Source organism: Somniosus microcephalus, chromosome 12 (assembly GCF_052327205.1).
Source record: "Somniosus microcephalus isolate GS21.2 chromosome 12, FLI_Smic_1.0, whole genome shotgun sequence".
NCBI lineage: Eukaryota > Metazoa > Chordata > Chondrichthyes > Squaliformes > Somniosidae > Somniosus > Somniosus microcephalus.
The window spans coordinates 148,587,465-148,606,221 of NC_140998.1; the positions used below are offsets into that span (position 1 = coordinate 148,587,465).

General features: G+C 44.9%; 1 protein-coding gene across 7 annotated transcripts in view; it reads right to left on the reverse strand.

Annotated features, from left to right (window-relative positions):
• Window positions 1-18,757, reverse strand: part of pacs2 (phosphofurin acidic cluster sorting protein 2) — a 292,002-nt gene that overhangs the window by 50,164 nt on the left and 223,081 nt on the right. For 3 of the 7 annotated variants that reach the window (XM_086003648.1, XM_086003650.1, XM_086003654.1), the window contains exons 13-14: window positions 14,099-14,234; window positions 1,405-1,455 (exon numbers count right to left, since the gene is read on the reverse strand). In XM_086003648.1, the coding sequence (XP_085859774.1) occupies window positions 1,405-1,455; window positions 14,099-14,234 (187 nt within the window). The remainder of the gene's footprint in view (window positions 1-1,404; window positions 1,456-14,098; window positions 14,235-18,757) is intronic. The other 4 variants (XM_086003651.1, XM_086003652.1, XM_086003649.1 and 1 more) reach the window with 3 other exon arrangements.

The window sequence follows — 18,757 nt, forward strand, 5'->3', positions numbered from 1 at the left end:
TCGGCTAATGAAGGCAGGTATCCCATATGCCTTTTTAACAACCTTATCTACCTCACCTGCTGCCTTCAGGGATCTATGTACATGCACACCAAGGTCCTGCTGATCCTCTGTCCTTCCTAGGGTCCTACCATTCATTGTGTATTCTCTTGCCTTGTTAGTCCTTCCAAAATGCATCACCTCATACTTTTCAGGGTTAAATTCCATTTGCCACTGTTCTGCCCATCTAACCATCCCGTCTACATTGTCCTGATCTGCAATCTAACTCCATATGCCTGCCTTTGGCCCATATCCCTTAATACCTTTGGTTAACAAAAAGCTATCAACCTCAGATTTAAAATTAACAATTGATCTAGCATCAATTGCCGTTTATGGAAGAGAGTTCCAAACTCATACCACCCTTTGTATGTAGAAGTGTTTCCTAATTTCACTCCTGAAAGGTCTGGCTCTAATTTTTAGATTATATTCCCCCATCTTAGAATCCCCAACCAGCAGAAATAGTTTCTATCTATCTACCCTATCTGTTCCCCTTAACATCCTGAAAACTTCGATCAGATCACCCCTTAACCTTCTAAATTCCAGGGAATACAACCTTAATTTGTATAATCTCGCCTCGTAACTTAACCTTTGAAGTCCAGGTATCATTCTGGAAAACCTAAATCTAAAATGCACGGAAGGTTTGTCAGCTTTAGAAAGAGAAAAAAAAAAATCAACAGTTCAGGTGGAGACTCTTCATCAGAACAGTCACGGCCAAAGCATTGACCCTTTGTGTTCTTTCAAATGCTGACCAGTGGTGCATTTACAGCATTTTCAGTTTGGGTCTATTGCTGCCAGACCCAATCCCTCTCTCTTCTGTCTATCCTCCCCATCCTCCACACTCAGGTCACTATCATATTCCAGAAATGTGCATTCAAATGTCCAACGTTTTGAAGACATCACCCTGTCCCCTCCCAAAGAGTTCAGTCTTACTAGCTCAGTGTTAAAGGAGAGAATCTGAGTCAATCAGGATTCTGCCACTTGTCATCGAACCTCATCACAGTGCAGCACTTAAAAGAAAAATATACCTTGTAGCTACTTGTGATTGTTCCTCCAATATGTATGGATTATAGGGGCCCGAATTGAAGTTGGCTCCAAGTATACAATAATAGAAGGCAGAGAGTGAATTACAAAGCAGAGACATTTACCAAGCTAAATTTGTGGTTTACATTATCTAAGTCCCAACAAATGAGTAACTACCTTGAACTCGTTACTCTCTGGCCTGTTTAGTCAAAAAAAGCCTCATTTGAATAGACAGAAATTTGAAACACTTCTATTGCTCCTGCTTTGCCAAGCCTAAACTTTATTTCCACTTGCAAAAATCTTTAAATTAAAAAAAAAATGCAGATAAAAGATTCACCGCTCACTTACTTGAGTGAATGCGGCTCTCTTCACGCTGTTCAGCAATGTCAAAGTAGTGCCCTTTGAAGTTAAGGGATGAAGGTTAGCAGTCATACAACTTTGAATGTAAAATGAGTGGCAAAAAGGGGAGCAAATAAGCCTTGGCTGGCCTTTTTTTTTAATTAAAAAGGGAAGATATATTACTCTTTTTACTATATATCACACAATACACCGGTTAGCATTAGAACTTCACAGCAGGGTAAACTCACCCCATCTACCTTGTATTATTCCAGGTTGCACTTGCACAGGATATATTTAAGGGCTGCACTTTCTTTCCTACAATAATCACAATTTCCAAACATAATCATAATTGGAACCCAGCGCACGGTCGCAACAATTTTTTTTGGGTTTCATAAATTCACTATTTATTTCTCCACAGGACTCTCCCCTACCTACAATTGAAACTGCTCAGAAATTCGGGTAGATCTTTGTGTGTTTTTTTCTCTCTCCTTAAACATCACCTTATTGTACAGTAATTGTACAGTGAAACAGAGCATCAGATATGGTAGGAGGAGTTTGTGAGCAGAGGCCTACCCTGAGGGAAGAATTGAAAAAGTAAACCATGAGAGTGAGGAACTCCACTCATGTACTTCTCCAGCAGGAATGGCAGAGATTGAAGAGCCAGTGACTGGGAATTAATTGTGGTGTGTAGATATCTATGGGGAGGAAGCACAGATTCAAATAAGGAAAGTCAATCAAAAGGTCATTCTTCCCATTCAGACCCTCTCATCCTAGCAAGCTATGGCTCAGTGGTAGCACTCTCGCCTCGCAGTCAGAAGGTTGTGGGTTCAAGTCCCACTCCAAAGACTTGAGCATATAATCTAGGCTAGCACTCCAAATGCAGTACTAAGGGAGTGCTACACTGCCAGAGGGGTCGACTTTCATATGAGGTGGATGTAAAAGATCCCATGGCACTATTTCGAAGAGCAGGGGAGTCCTGCTCGGTGTCCTGGACAACATTTATCCCTCAAACAACATCACTAAAAACAGATTATCTGGTCATTATCGCATTGTGAGGAACCACGCTGTGTGCAAATTGACTGTTGCATTTCCTACATTACGACAATGACTAGACATCAAAAATAGTTAATTGGCTGATAAGCGCTTTGGGACATCTTGAGGGGCTATATAAATGCTGGGGCTCCTTTCTCTAGAAAAGAGAAGGCTAGAGGTGACCTGAAAGAAATCTTGAAAATTATGAAGTGGTTTGATAGGGTAGACATAGAGAAGATGTTTCCACTTGTGGTGGTCCAAACTAGGGATCATAAATATAAAAGTCACCAATAAATAGAATAAGGAATTCAGGAGAAACTTATTTAACTAGAGAGTGGTTAGATTGTGGAATTCATTATCACATGAAGTAGTTAAGGCGAATAGCATAGATGCATTTAAGGAGAAGCTAGATAAACACATGAGGGAGAAAGGAATAAAATGATATAAAAACATAGAAACATAGAAGATAGGAGCAGGAGTAGGCCATTCGGCCCCTCGAGCCTGCTCCGCCATTCAATGAGATCATGGCTGATCATCCAAATTCAGTACCCTGTCCCTGCTTTCTCCCGATATCCCTTTAGCCTTAAGAAATATATCTAACTCCTTCTTGAATATATTTAAGAATTGGCCTCAACTGCCTTCTGTGGTAGAGAATTCCACAGGTTCACCACTCTCTGGGTGAAGAAATTCCTCCTCATCTCTGTTCTAAATGGTTTACCCCTTATCTTTAGACTGTGACCCCTGGTTCTGGACTCCCCCGCCATGGGGAACATCCTTCCTGCATTTAGTCTGTCTAGTCCTGTTAGAATTTTATAAGTTTCAATGAGATCCCCTCTCATTCTTCTAAACTCCAGCAAGTATAAGCCCAATCGACACAATCTCTCCTCATACGTCATTCCTGCCATCCCAGGTATCAGTCTGGTGAATCTTCGCTGCACTCCCTCCATGGCAAGAACATCCTTCCTCAGATAAGGCGACCAAAACTGCACACAGTACTCAAGGTGTGGTCTCACCAAGGCCCTGTACAACTGCAGCAAGACATCCTTGTTCCTGTACTCGAATCCTCTCGCTACAAAGGCCAACATACCATTTGCCTTCTTAACCGCCTGCTACACCTGCATGCTTACTTTCAGCGACTGGTGCACAAGGACACCCAGGTCTCATTGCACTTCCCCTTCTCCCAATCTATTGCCGTTCAGATAATAATCTGCCTTCCTGTTTTTGCCACCAAAGTGGAAAACCTCGCATTTATCCACATTATACTGCATCTGCCATGCATCTGCCCAATCACCCAACCTGTCCAAATCATACTGGAGTTTCTCGGCATCCTCCTCATAGCACACACGCAACTGATGAGGTAGAAGATATGCTGATGGGGTGAGATGAAGTAAGGTGGGAGGAGGCTCGTGTGGAGCATAAACACCAGCATAGACCAGTTGGGCAGAATGGCCTGTTTCTGCGCTGTAAATTCTACACAAGTCTCTTTCTTTCCAGAATTCCCCCCCATTTTGAAAATTCTTAATGTTTTTCCCTCTACTATATCCTTACCTAAGGAAGGATATACTTGCCATAAAGGAAGTGCAACGAAGGTTCACCAGACTGATTCCTGGGATGGGGGATTGTCCTATGAGGGCAGATTGAGTAGACTAGGCCTATATTCTCTGGAGTTTAGAAGAATGAGAGGTGATCTCATTGAAACATACAAAATTCTTACAGGGCTGGACAGGGTAGATGCAGGGAGAATGTTTCCCCTGGCTGGGGAGTCTAGAACCAGGGGTCACAGTCTCAGAATAAGGGGTCGGCCATTTAGGACTGAGATGAGGAGAAATTTCTTCACTCAGAGGGTGTGAATCTTTGTAATTCTCTATCCCAGAGGGCTGTGGAGGCTCAGTGATTGAGTAAATTCAAGACAGAGATCGATAGATTTTGGGATATTAAGCGAATCAAGGGCTATGGGGATAGTGCAGGAAAGTGGAGATGAGGTACAAGATCAGCCATGATCTCATTGAATGGTGGAGCAGGCTCGAGGAGCCAAATGGCCTACTCCTGCTCCCATTTCTTATGACATATCAGGCAGATTGTTCCAAACATTCACCAGTTGTTAAGTGAAGAAATTCTTCCTAACTCTTCGTAAAGGAGGAGGAAAGAAAGAACTTGCATTTATATAGTGCCTTTCATGACTTCAGCACATTACAGCCAATGAAATACTTTTGAAGTGTAGTCACTGTTGTAATGTAGGAAATGCAGCAGCCAATTTATGCACAGCAAGGTCCCACAAACAGCACTGAGATAAATGACTAGTTAATCTGATTTGGTGGTGTTGGTTATAAAACAACTACTTACAAATCTGAATTCATGGCCTCTGGTTCTACTTTCTTGGCTTAGTTTGAGGTAATATTCTGGGTGGTACAGTGGGTTAGAGGAACCTTCTCTATACCTCCAGCATCTAGGTCTGGATATCATCCTGATTGACTAGATGAAAGTCTCTTCTGCTGACTGCAGTGATCCCGTGTCAAATCCGCTCGTGGCCGTGCCAATCCAGATCTAAGTAGATGGAGGCCCACAGCACAAAGCCGCACATAATTCAGCGCTAACTGGCATTCTTGCAAAGTTAGCTGGTGTGGGAAAGAGATGTTAAATGACTAAGACCTGTGGGATATGATTTACAGTGGACCGCAAGCAGCCTGGAACAATAGCTCAAGGGCAAAAACTGTTGAGCGAGTTATGAGATTAGCCTACGAGTGAGTTCCAAATCAAGGCACATGAGTCAAACTGGTATAGGTGAAAAGCAGGGTTTTACGAGGCGCTGCATTTTTCATACTGGTTTCAGTGCAGCTGGGGGTAGTGAAAGTGTCGATCAGGCTGCTACCGTGTGGTAAAGTGTAGAATGCATGCACTTTGTGAAGAATATTTTCTTCACATGAGTTTTTAAAGGTAAAACAATGACAAAGTCATTAGAAAGAATTTAAAAATTTGCAAAATATTGCTGTGGTATACATGGAAATGTCACACTGGTGAATGGAGAGGGGTGCTTTTTCAGACTAGACTTAATGCACAATGTCAGCTGTGGCTCAGTGACTCTCTACATAGTATGGTAACAATCCTAAGTGGTCAATGAGGAAAATTAGAATGGATGCATAATGGTCTATCCTGGTTGTGTCTTTTGTCCAGACCCAAAAGGTGGCACTGGATATCTAGGAGCAGGGGGGGCACCAGTAATGCAAAAAACACAGCCCATGCAAACTAAAAATGAGTGCAAATAACTTTATATTGTAACTTGTAAATTTGGATCAATTAAGCAGTCAATGTCTTTTGGTGCTCGCTGGTTGTAAAAGGCTTCAAACCACCTGGTGGACATCACATGTTGACACTGTGACCACCTGGTCAAGTAACCGAGTTTGAAATTTGGACAATCAGTTAGGAACACAGGAACAGGAGTCAGCCATTCAGCTCCTTGAGCCTGTTAGATCATGGTTGATCTATACCTCAACTACATTTATCCCTTAATACCCTTACCTAACAAAAATTTATTAATCTCAGTTTTGAAATTTTCAATAGGCCCCCCATCTCAATTGCCTTTTGGGTGAAGATAGTTCCAATTTTCCACTACCCTTTACGTGAAGTAGTGTTTCCTGCCATCACCCCTGAACGGTTTAGCTCTAATTTTAAGATTATGACCCCTTGTTCTGGACATCTCTACCAGAGGAAATAGTTTCTCTCTATCTACCCTATGAAATCCTTTAATCATCTTAAACACCTCAATTAGATCACCCCTAATCTTCTATACTCAAGAGAATACAAGCCTAGTCAATGCAAACTGTCCTCATAATTTAACCCTTTTAGCCCCAGTATCATTCTGATTAATCTGCACTGCACCTCACCCAAGGCCAATATATCCTTCCTTGGAAGTTGGAAAAGACCATCTGAGGTGATGACATATCCTGGTGCTGTATATATTAAGCCACCAGTACCATAACCTTTTACAGGGTCTTCATCTGCCATAATTACCATTATGGGCTGCTTTTGTGGCTTGTAGACATGTCAGAATGAGGAAGAGCCACCACTTAGTGACAAAATGGGTCAAAGCAGAGAGAGGTACATCCACATAAAGTGCACTTTGAAATGTTCTCAAGATCTCAGTGTATTATTATCCATCTATTCATGGACCTCATACACCATTAATATTCTTATGGCACATTTCATCATGTATGGCTTAAAAGGTAATCCTGAGAGCCACAGGAATTGTCCTTCTCTCAAAAACTAGGCACCGAGACATTTTAATTTTGATACTGTACTGTTGCTGGCAGGCGCACGGGACTCCCGCTACAAGCTGTCAATATATAAAGAGGCAAACTTCACACCTTTGACAGCGTTAGGACCCAACTCAGAGAGTCCCAAGAGCATTCAACGGAAGCAGCAAGAAAACGCAGGCTTTCTTCCGATGCGCAACTGACAGGGACAATAGGGACCAGAGGCTGGCTGGCCAGTGGAGTAAAATCCGGGAGAGCAGCACTCAAGGTCACTGGTCTCCATCTGATTGCTTATCTCCCAGCATCTTAAATACACTTTACATTTAGATCTCACTGAAACTCAGCCTTAAGCATATTACAGGAAACTTTCGATTTACCCGCACCTAAATAACCGGAAATCTCGGTTAACCGGCAAAATTCAGGAGTAGGTTCAGGTAAGTTTTACTTCTGCCTTCCTCGATCTGTTGCTGTGCAAGGGTGTGGCTGCAGCTGTTGCTAAGCTACAGAGACGCTTGGAACTTGTGGCCATTGTTCTGAACCTGTTGCTAAGCAACAGGGTTTGTTGCTTTATACGGAGCTCTCAGCTCTCGCATCTTTTACTATAGCTTTCGGTTATCCGGAATTTTTGATGAACCGGCACCACGTCAGTCCCGGATAAAAAAAAAGTTTCCTGTACTGTCAAATATACAAATGATTAAAAAAAACTTTTTAATACATTTATCACAAGACTCTGCATGAACATGGCTTTTTTCTCTCCATTAATTTTTTCCCTTTGTTTTCTCCCCTCCTGAAGTACTGGCCTATGCAGGGGTACGGTTCCATTAGTGGCTGTGGCCCTGCTTGCTCAAGTGGCCATTACTTCATGTGAGAGCCTGGACACTGGGTTGACTTGGGTGTGGCGGTGGGTTTAACACTGACTTGTTTACCTTAGGTGTTTGGGTTCAGTACCTGCCCAGACTGACGAGATGAATGCCTCCTCCGAATGGTGCCTGTCACAGTCCTACAATAATGGCCTAGAAATTCAGGCATGCGTATTTTTGGGTGTCTTACCCACACAATGTTAACAATCCACGCTCAAATGGGGAGGTCCAAGGAGTCCCGGATTTTGGTTCTTGGACCTCAACATAATGTAGATGGCGCCGGTAGCAGCCCACACAAGTTAGTGCTCCAATTTCCAGGTAAGTAATTGGGTTGGATTGTGGGGGTCTGGTGGAGGAACTTGGAGTCCATGATCGGGGTTCGGTAGATTAGGTAGGAAGATTGCAGGCCTGGAGAGTACTGTGAGGTGTTGGGAATGCTGTTGGGGATCAGGAAGGAAGATCGCAGACCTCAGGGGTACTGTTGGAGAGTCGGGAGTGCTTCGGGGAGGGAGCCAAGAGCTCGGGGGTATATTCGGGGTCCTGGATGTCGGAGTCGGGAGTGAGGTCAGAGATCTCGGGACCGGGAATGGCGGTGATTATGGTAAATACTTGCCTTTTTTTGTTTTACATACGTGGTGTTTAGCGTTGGTTTTCCCAGAGGCAATCACCACTGGCTGCCTCAGGGCAAACCAAAGTTGCAGCAGCGACCAGAAGCAGATGTAAGGCCCCTTATTTGCGTATGCAAATAGACTAAGCATTCAGATGTGGGTAAAGGGTGACTCTTGTTTGTTCTGTGCTAAGATGGTGTTCGGCATGATTCACAGCAGAAGTGTGCATGTGCACATCAGACGCCATTTTGGTCCCCAAATGGCACCCGTAGCGCCAAGGTGCTTCCGATCCCAATTTGGCGCTCAAAGAGTTTAGGCAACATCCATAACTCCAGGTCAAATTATTGAGCATTTAGAGATGCACGGGGAAATCGAGGAGTGATTTGTTAAAAGCCAAGTCGTGTGTGGCAAATTTAAAGTGAAGAAGTGACTGATTACAGATAAAGTGAATGCAGTAGATGGAGTATCTATGGATTTTCAGAAGGCATTTGATAAGGTGTCTTACAAAAATAGAATGTTGACCAGTCGTTGAGTGCTCATAGTATCAGTACAAGGGGAGTTGATATTAACAGTTATAATGCATGATCCCTGAAGCACATTAGTTCGTTTATTGATGTTACAGATTCATCATGTCTTCAGATTGAGTATCATCAATAAGCCATTTAAAATTTTTCAAAGGGATTCAGATGGCAAGACTCACTGTAATATATATTTATTTCCTGCAGGGATTCATGCCCACCAACTGACAGCTGAGGACCTCCAAGACCCAATCGGAGTTATACCTCAAATTAAGGCCTTTAAGGAGCACACAGTTAAAGGTTAAATGATGAGGAGAAACCGTCAGGACTGAAATTTAATTGCATTTTATAAAATTAGCAAACACTCAGGATAGGAAATGCTAAAACGCCAGTAACTAGCCCTCATTACATTTCTTCAGTTAACACGTTAGCAGGTTATCATCATTACTGACTATTTTAAATTGGTGATCCCACCCTTCTCCTCACCAGCTCTCTATTCACTTTATTAAAACCTTTCATCTCCCTCCAGAATGTCCGTTCACTTGCGAACAAGGTCCTTGCCATCCATGAGCTTATCGTGGATGATTGCATTGACATCATGGCCCTGACGGAAACTTGTTTGAGGGGTGATGCTACCTTACCCTTAAATTAAACCTCCCCACCTGGCTATATCTTCCACCACTTGCTCCACTCAGACCGCCGTGGTGGCGGTGTGGCTCTCATCACCAAATCACACCTTGGTCTGTCCCCCTATTCTCCTGGCAGTTTCTCCTCTTTTGAGCATCTCACCTTATTCCACCCCTCTTACTTCTCATTTAAAATTCTTGTTCTCTACTGCCCAGCCAAGTATCATAAAAATTTTATTACTGAGATATCTTCACTTCTCTTCTTCCTCAGCACCAAATGACTTCTCATCCTCAGTAATTTCAACCTCCATCTCAATTCATCATGCTCTCTCTCCTGAGTTCACTAGCCTCCTATCCTCCCTAATCTCTCCCTCCATGTAAACTCTCCAACCCATATTCACGGCCACCCCCTCGACCCTGCCATCTCTCGGGGCCTCGCTACTCCCATCGTGTCAATCGCAGATAAGGCCATCTCTGACCACTTCCATGCATCGCTCTCCACCCACATCCCCCTTCCATCCCCTCACCTCGCCCCCCCAAACCCTACTTCCTTCTGTGTCTGCCCCTGGTAAAAACTCTCTCCCAACTCTCTTACAACTGCATTTATGAAATCCCAACTGTTTAGCCTTTGGCCCTCCATTCACCATGACATTTCTGCAGCTACCAATCTACTCAAACACACCCTCACCACCACCTTTGATGCCCTAGTCCCTATTAAAACAATTACTCTCTCACCCTAGCTGCTCCCCCTGGTATGGCCCTCATCGCTGCTCCCTTAAGTCCAAGGGACGCAGACTTGAACATATATGGCGGACAACTGGTTTCGCCATTCACCGCCAGATCTGGCTGGACCACATAAAGCATTATTGGGTCCTGCTCTCGTCTGCCAAAATTGCTCACTATTCCAGAATCATTCTGCAATGCAAAGATAAACCCCGGCTCCTATTCTCTACGCTAACTGTCTTCTTAAACCCCTCTCCCCTGTCTCCTCCACCCTCACCTCCAACAACAAGTGTGAGGAGCTCATGGACTTCTTTGTCTCTAAGATTGAGACCATCCATTCAGCTGCCTCTGCCGCTTCCCTTCCTTCTCCAGCCCACCGGGCCAAATTTCCTCCAAGGTGCCCCCCTGCCCTAGCCCTGAACTCACATCTTTCTCCAGTTTCTCTCCGATCTCCTCTCATGACCTCTCCGCGCTAATCTTGTCCATGAGATCCATTTCCTGCTCCTTCGACCCTATTCCCACCAAACTGCTAACCACTCAACTTCCTTTTCTGGCTCCCATGTTAGCTGACATTGTTAACGGTTCTCTCTCAGATACTGTCCCCCTCTCCCTCAAATCTGCCGTCATCAACCATCTCCTCAAAGAACCAATCCTTGACCCCTCCATCCTTGCAAACTACTGCCCCATCTCCAACCTCTCTTTCCTCTCCAAAGTCCTTGAACGTGTTGTCGCCTCCTAAATCCGTGCCCATCTTTCCCGCAATTCCATGTTTGAATCCCTCTAATCAGGTTTCCACCCTTGCCACAGTACCGAAACGGCTCTCATCAAAGTCACAAACGACATCCTTTGTGACTGTGACAAAGGTAAACTATCCCTCCTCGTCCTTCTTGACTTGTCTGCAGCCTTTGACATGGTTGACCACTCCATTCTTCTCCAATGCCTCTCCACCATCGTCCAGCTGGGTGGGACTGCACTCGCCTGGTTCCATTCTTATCTATCTAACTGTAGCTAGAGCATCACCTGCAACGGCTTCTCTTCCCGCTCCCTCATCATTACCACTGGTGTTCCCCCAAGGATCTATCCTTGGCCCCCTCCTATTTCTCATCTACACGTTGCTCTTTGGCAACATCATCCGAGAACACAGCGTCAGTTTCCACATGTATGGTGACAATACCCATCTCTACCTCATCACCTTCTCTCGACCCCTCCACGGTCTCTAAATTGTCAGACTGCTTGTCCGACATCCAGTTCTGGATGAGCAGAAATTTTCTCCAATTAAATATTGGGAAGACTGAAGCCATTGTTTTCGATCCCCGCCACAAACTCCGTTCCCTAGCTACTAATTCCATCCCTCTCCCGAACATCTGTCTGAGGCTGAAATACACGGTTCGCAACCTTGGTGTCATATTTGACCCGGAAATGAGCTTCCAACCACATATCCACAGCATAACTAAGAACGCCTATTTCCATCTCCGTATCATCACCCGTCTCCGCCCTTGCCTCAGCTCATCCGCTGCTGAAACCCTCATCCATGCCTTTGTTACCTCTAGACTTGACTATTCCAACGCACTCCTGGGCTGGCCTCCCACATTCTACCCTACGTAAACTTGAGGTCATCCAAAACTCGGCTGCCCGTGTCCTAACTTGCACCAAGTCCCGTTCACCCATCACCCCTGTGCTCGCTGACCTACATTGGCTCTCCGTTAAGCAACGCCTCAATTTAAAAATTCCCATTCTTGTTTTCAAATCCCTCTATGGCCTCGCCCCTCTCTATCTCTGTAATCTCCTTCAGTCCCACAACCCCCCGAGATATCTGTGCTCCTCTAATTCTGCCCTCTCAAGCATCCCTGATTGTAATCGCTCAACCATTGGTGGCCGTGCCTTCTGTTGCCTAGGCCCTAAGCTCTGGAATTCCCTACCTACACCCCTCTGCCTCGCTACCTCTGTTTTCTCCTTTAAGGTGCTACTTAAAACCTACCTCTTTGACCAAGTTTTTGGTCACCTGCCCTAATTTCTCCTTATGTGACTCGGTGTCAAATTTTTTGTCTTTCAATACTCCTGTGAAGCACCTTGGGACGTTTTACTATGTTAAAGGTGCTATATAAATACAAGTTGCTGTTGTTGTTATAATTCCAGTTTTTTTTTAAATAGTAAATCTCCTCTTAGACTTCTCTGTCCCAGTGGAACTAGACTCAGTATCTCAAGTCTCTTCTCATGACTAGTTTTTCATCACTGGTGAAGGTTACCATCCCAGTTAGATTTAACTTAAACTGTTCAATCTAAAATTGTCTGACTGAAGCAGGCAAGGAAGTTCTGTATAAGCGAGATGAAATCTTTGTAGACAGAAAACTTTTCTGGGGGGAATGGGGAGAGAGGTGAGGGGTAGTTCAATGTTCTTTCTCTTCCACCATCACACACTAGGGAAGGTGGGCATGCTTTCTGATTTTTGCAAATGTAATTCAGCAACTTGCCATTGGTTGTGACCAATTTTCTTTCCTCATCACAGGGAATGATTTCCTCTTCACTATTTGTAGTGATAGCATTACAGTGCTCTCTTATACCTAAAATCATAGAATCATACAGCACAGAAGGAGGCTATTTGGCCCATTGTGCCTGTGCAGGCTCTTTGAAAGAGCTAACCAATTAGTCTCACTCCCTTGCTCTTTCCCTGTAGCCCTGCAAATTTTCTTTTTCAAATATATATACACAAGTCTCTTTTGACAGTTAATCAAAAAACAGTAACCTCATACCAATCCACGGGGGACACCACTATACTTCTCTCCAGTCTGATAAACAACTGTTCACCACTACTCTCTGCTTTCTGTCTTTTAGCCAATTTGGTATTTACACAGCCACTGCCCCTTTAATCCCATCGGCTTCAATCTTGCTAACAAGTCTATTATGTGGCAAATGCGTTTTGAAAGTCCATATACACAACATTAACTACACAACCCAACCCTCATCAACTCTTATCTGTGCTAACTATTTTGCTACAGGTATGAAATGGAGGAAATCGCCCGTGTTAGACTGCTCTATGGTGATGCAGCACAGTGGCCCGCTGTGCCATCCTTCCCTATTCTTCTAATAAGCTTCAGCAGTTTAAACCTTGAATCTTCCTCCTGAGTGTTTCTTCTATAGAATTCCCTTGCTTTATAGAGTCTTATTATTATCCTCCCACAATAGCTCAGAGTGTTTACATGCATTACACCCTAGCACTGAGCAAAGGTGGTCCCAGGGTTCAATTCTTAACCAATGCTCAGGTAGCTGATCTCAGCTGAGCTATGGTGGTGGGGGAGGGAAGGGGAGAATTTGATTCCTTTTTAGCGTTTACTGCATTAGGGAGGGATACAATCTCTCTCAGCTCACAGTCGCTATCACTGTTCAGCAACCCCCTCAGAAGTGCACCTTTGTGGATGCGAGGAGAGAACAGGATCTCACTCCGCTGATACTCCACCTGGTCGAATTGCCTACCATCATTACAAGTTATTGAGACTCACAAATGAAGGATGGTCATTTGGCTGAGGTACAAGCGGTGCCCACTGAACTGTACCCGAACATGTCTCATGCGTTCGGAGCAGAACGAAAGGAAGGAAAAAAAACAGTAAAATGCTATTCCCACACAACCATAAAAATGTTCCAACATAGCAGTTCTCTGGCTAGATTACTCTGATCATCTTGTACAGAATAATTCTGGGCTGGGCCACATACTGTACCTTGCATTTATTTCAGAACCTTCCCTTTTAAATTAAACAGTGGCCAAAATTTGCCCCTAGTCAAGCGAGACACAAACAAACCTGCGACTGGGGAACAGAGGAAGAAAACAAAGGTAAAAAGACAAGCAAAGTACGCACATTTCCAGCATCAGAGGATGGGGAACAGTCTGAAGGAAATAAAGTCCCGGCTGCAAAATGTGACTATGACTTAAACGGATGGATTTCTTTTTTTTTTTTTTTTTAAACGTCAAAACAGGGTAGATTCTTTTTGGAGAAACTTGAGTTTTAAATTTTGTACACAATATTTCTCAGGATGAAACAAGTTGCCCCTTTGTTGAAACTGTGCCATGGCTTTTACGCTTCTGCCACCTACCTGCAGGTGGTGACGAGGCTCCGGTGAGCGCTCGTTGTCCAAGCTGTTCGCCCGCTCGTTCTGCTGCCTCGTGGGCTGCCGTTCTTTCAGGGACGTGCTTCTTCCACGGCGTCCCGCCTGCTTCCCCTCGGACCTACTGAACGCAAGGTTATGAAATAACAGGAGCACCACATGCCAAGAGAGCAGGTTCGTGAGCTGAATGAGATATGTATCTGTGCAGCTGAAGGTAACTGTTCGAAGTTCTTAAAGCTCGCAGACAAACTTAGCATTTTGCTTTTTATTTGGGTGGGGGAAATGAATACCAAGTTGCATAATAAAGCTGTGCAGCCAGAAGCAACTGTGACAAAAACAGGTGTCTCATACATATTAACCCTACTGGTTGCTGGGAGTTTAAATGTAAGAGAATTCACACTGTAAGAACAATAATTTGTATTTACATAGTGTAGCAAAATGTTTCTACGGGTTTCATAGGAAGGAAGGAACATAGGAACAGAAGTAGGCCACTCAGCCTCGGGCCTGTTCCACTATTCAATTAGATCATGGCTGATTTGTACCTTAACTCCAACTACCCACCTTGGTTCTATGGCCTAGAAATTCGGTTGGCTTTGCGCCCAGTTTTCGCCCAAAGAGGGCTTTTGCGCCAATAGAGGAGTTCGCGCTGATATTCAGCGCTGCGGTAATGGCGGCGGTAGCCGGTAGCGCTGCGCCGGCACCGATGACGTCATCGGTGTGCGCAGTGCCCCGGTTCCGCCCTGATGCCGGCCCGAATCCCATATTCAGTTGCCGCCGCCTCCTCCGTGGCGGCCGCTACTTACATCCGGAGACCAGGGCCTTACTGGGGCGCATAAAGGTGGAGGTGCGGCCGGCCGCTTTTTCGGCGGCCGCCTGCCCGCACCTCCTTCCCCGGCCTCCTCCACCACCCCCCCCCCCGCGGCATTGCCGGCTGCTTTCCGCGAGCCCGGCACTTCTCCGCGGTGCCGGGCTCATTTGCCGGCACAATCCAGCGGCAATCTCCCCGTTGCAGGCACCTCCACCTTAAGAGAAGGAGGAGGCCTGCAGTACCGCAGCCTGCCGCACCGCATCGGGTGGCGCAGCGGCGCCTACAGCGCTGAAATTCAGTTTCAGCGCCCCAAGCGGGGGCGGGCACACCCTGGAATAGCGCCCGGTTCCGACTTGGGGCGCAAAAGCCGAATATCTGACGGGCGCAACTGGCTCCGCGCTCAGCGCTAACTTTTGGGCGCAAACCAGCTGGCGGGCCCAAACTGAATTTCTAGGCCTATATCCCTTAATACCTTTACACAACAAAAATCTATCAATCTCAGTTTTGAAATATTCAATTAAATTAGTCTCTCTCTTTTTGCAGGGGGGGGGGGTGGTGGGGGTGGGAAAGAGGGAAAGAGTTCCAGATTTCCATTTTCCTTTGTGTGAAGAAGTGCTTCCCGGTTAAGCAACGGCTCAATTTCAAAATGATCATCCTTGTTTTCAAATCCCTCCATATCTCGGTAATCTCCTCCAACACCCACCGCCCCCCCCCCACCCAACCGAGATATCTGCGCTCCTCTAATTCTGCCCTCTTGAGCATCCCTGATTATAATCGCTCAACCATTGGTGGCCGTGCCTTCTGTTGCCTGGGCCCTAAGCTCTGGAATTCCCTCCCTAAACCTCTCCGCATCTCTTTCCTCCTTTAAGACGCTCCTTAAAACCTACCTCTTTGACCAAGCTTTTGGTCACCTGCCCTAAATTGGCCTTATGTGGCTTGGTGTCAAATTTTTAGTCTTATAATACTCCTGTGAAGCGCCATGGGACAGTTTGCTATGTTGAAGACCTGATATAAATAAAAGTTGTTGTTGTATCATCCCTGAACAGCCTGGTTCTAATTTTAAGGTTATGTCCCCTTGTTCTGGACTCTCGCACCAGAGGAAATAGTTTCTTTCTATCTACCCTATCAAATCCTTTAATCATCTTAAACACCTCAATTAAATCACCCCTTAAACTTCTATACTCAAGGAATACAAGCCAACTGTCTCACAGAAACTAATATAACTAGACGCAGAACAGTGATGAAAGAGGGGTTCAGGGGTGGTGACTGAAGTGAAGGTCAAAACAGTAGATTTTGATTAGACTTCTGGAGGAGGACAGAGAGACCACAAGTCAGAGAGCTTTAAGGAAAGTCTTCCAGAGTGTAGGGTGAGGCAACTGAAGGTTCTGAGACAGAAGGTGGAGTGGAGGGTGGGTAGAGAAAATGAAAGGGAGGGGGGGGGGGAGGGGGAGGGGGGGGAGGGGGAGGGGGAGGGACGTCATTGCAAAGTCAGAAAAGCAGAGGGCAGAGCTATTAAGCAGACATAAAAGATGAGCCTTCACTTGGGCCACTGCTGGTTCAGGAAGTGACCATTAATCTATACGTGAATATCAGTACATGGGACAGGAGTCCAGGTGACAAGAGTTCCAAAGAGGGAGCAGTGGTGTGTGTGGTGTGTGGAGATTCACCATGGGTGTTTTGCACAGACTTATTGGATTATTGGTGTGGAGATGCCGGAGATCACCTGACGAAGGAGCAGCGCTCCGAAAGCTTGTGATTTCAAATAAAGCTGTTGGACTATAACCTGGTGTTGTGTGACTTCTTACATTTATTGGATTATTGAGGCACAGCTGGTGCAGCTCAAGTGCTCCTGGAATTATCAAGGCCTGGTCCCTGCGATTTTTAAATAAGTCAACTGATGCCCTGCTAATGAAAATCCATGTATTATGTAAATCATTCTGGGTTTGTAAACAGGAGATTTACAAGGCAACTGATGACAGGGCATACGACCTACTCTTCATGAAAGGAGAGATGCTGCGTGCCATAAATCTTAGAGGAAAACATGAGCTCACACCACCTCCGCCCCCTCAAAAATCTATTCAAAGGTGGGGGAGGGGTAGTATTATACAAAGACACTAAAAAGGAAGTCACTTCGCAAGAGGCTCAGGAACAGTGAAGCCAATCTTCATTAAATAGCTTGAAGTGCAACACAAAGATTAAACTGGAAATGCAAAGCAGTTTCTCTGCTGCACTGCAGCACTTGTGAGGACATATGTCTAAATACATCAACAGTTTCAGTTGTTTATGCATATGCTAGAGTGTAAATGGGAGTGTGAACACATACGATTGCGAGGTGGGGGGGGGGAGGGTTATTACACACCGATTCATTTTCCTATGCCATTCAATTCAATTTGAGGGTTAGGGCGTGTATTATACATGGGACATATTATAATTGAAGATTTACGATACACACGCTCTGAAAATGACCTCTGAACACAAAAAGAAGAATTGCCCGTGTCAGGTGAATAGCCTCCGAGGTATTTGGTGAGTTTGTGGGGATAATGGTCTTGCAGTACTGTCGTGCCAAACTTTCTATAAAATGTTGTTGGAATAACGCAGATATGTCACACAAATTTTTGGCTCTAGAAAATTTGCCCATATTTTAACTGTTCTGGATAATAACCCCATTGCACAAAGATTCAGTAACACAGAATCTTATACATTTAAATGTTCTTGTTTTAATGTCATAAATAAAAGGATGCATTGTGTTCACTTTAAATATAGATTGAAAACTGATGCTGACGGCCAGCTTCCCACCCCATGGAGACAGCCTCTCCCGATGCTCATGTTGTGTTTATCAGACAGGAGTGTGTACTGGGTACCTTTCAGTCAGTTACAAATGGCAATTTTTTGTTTAAATTCACATTTTGTGAAGTCACTGCACAGTTCTAATACAAGGGTATTTATAAAGAAAGATCGAAAGAACTTGCATTTATATCGCACCTTTCACAACTTCAGGACATTCCAAAGTGCTTTACAGCCAATGAAATGTAGTCACTGTTGTAATGTAGGAATCGCGGCAGACAATTTGCGCATAGCAAGGCCCCACAAACAGCAATGACCAGATGATCTGTTTTAGCAATGTTGGTTGATGGATAAATGGGACACTGGGGAAAACTCTTCCTTGAAATAGTGCCCTGGGATCTTTTAGATCCATCTGAGAGGACAGACAGGGCCTCGGTTTAACGTTTCATCCGAAAACCACACCTCCGACAGTGCAGCACTCCCCCAGTACCGCACTGAAGTGTCAGCCTGGATTACAGGCTCAAGTTTCTGGAGTGGGACTTGAACCCACAACCTTCTGTCTCAAAGGTTAGAGTGCTACCAACTGAGCCACTGGCTGACACACAAAGGATAAAGGAGAATATACTGATGTTCTGACAAAAAGTCATTGACCTGAAACGTTAACTCTGTTTCTCTCTCCACAGATGCTGCCTGACCTGCTGAGTATTTCCAGCATTTTCTGTTTTTATTTCAGATTTTCAGCATCTGCAGTATTTTATTTTTGATTATACGGAGGTTGTTGGAATGACTGTGTACGTACTGGGGAGACTGCGAGGTTCAGCTGAATCTGGGGGGGCAGCAAAAGTCCTGCCCAAGAATGGGGTTTTGTGGAGCAGGCTGTTAGCTTGTCTAAATATTGGCCAGAACACTGGGGAGAACTGCCCTGCTCTTCAAATAGTCCCACAGAATCTTTTACATCCACCTAAGAGGGCAGATGGGGCCTCGGTTTAACATCTCATCCAAAACACTGCACCTCAAACAGTGCAGCACTCTGCCAGTAGTGTACCGGTGTGTCA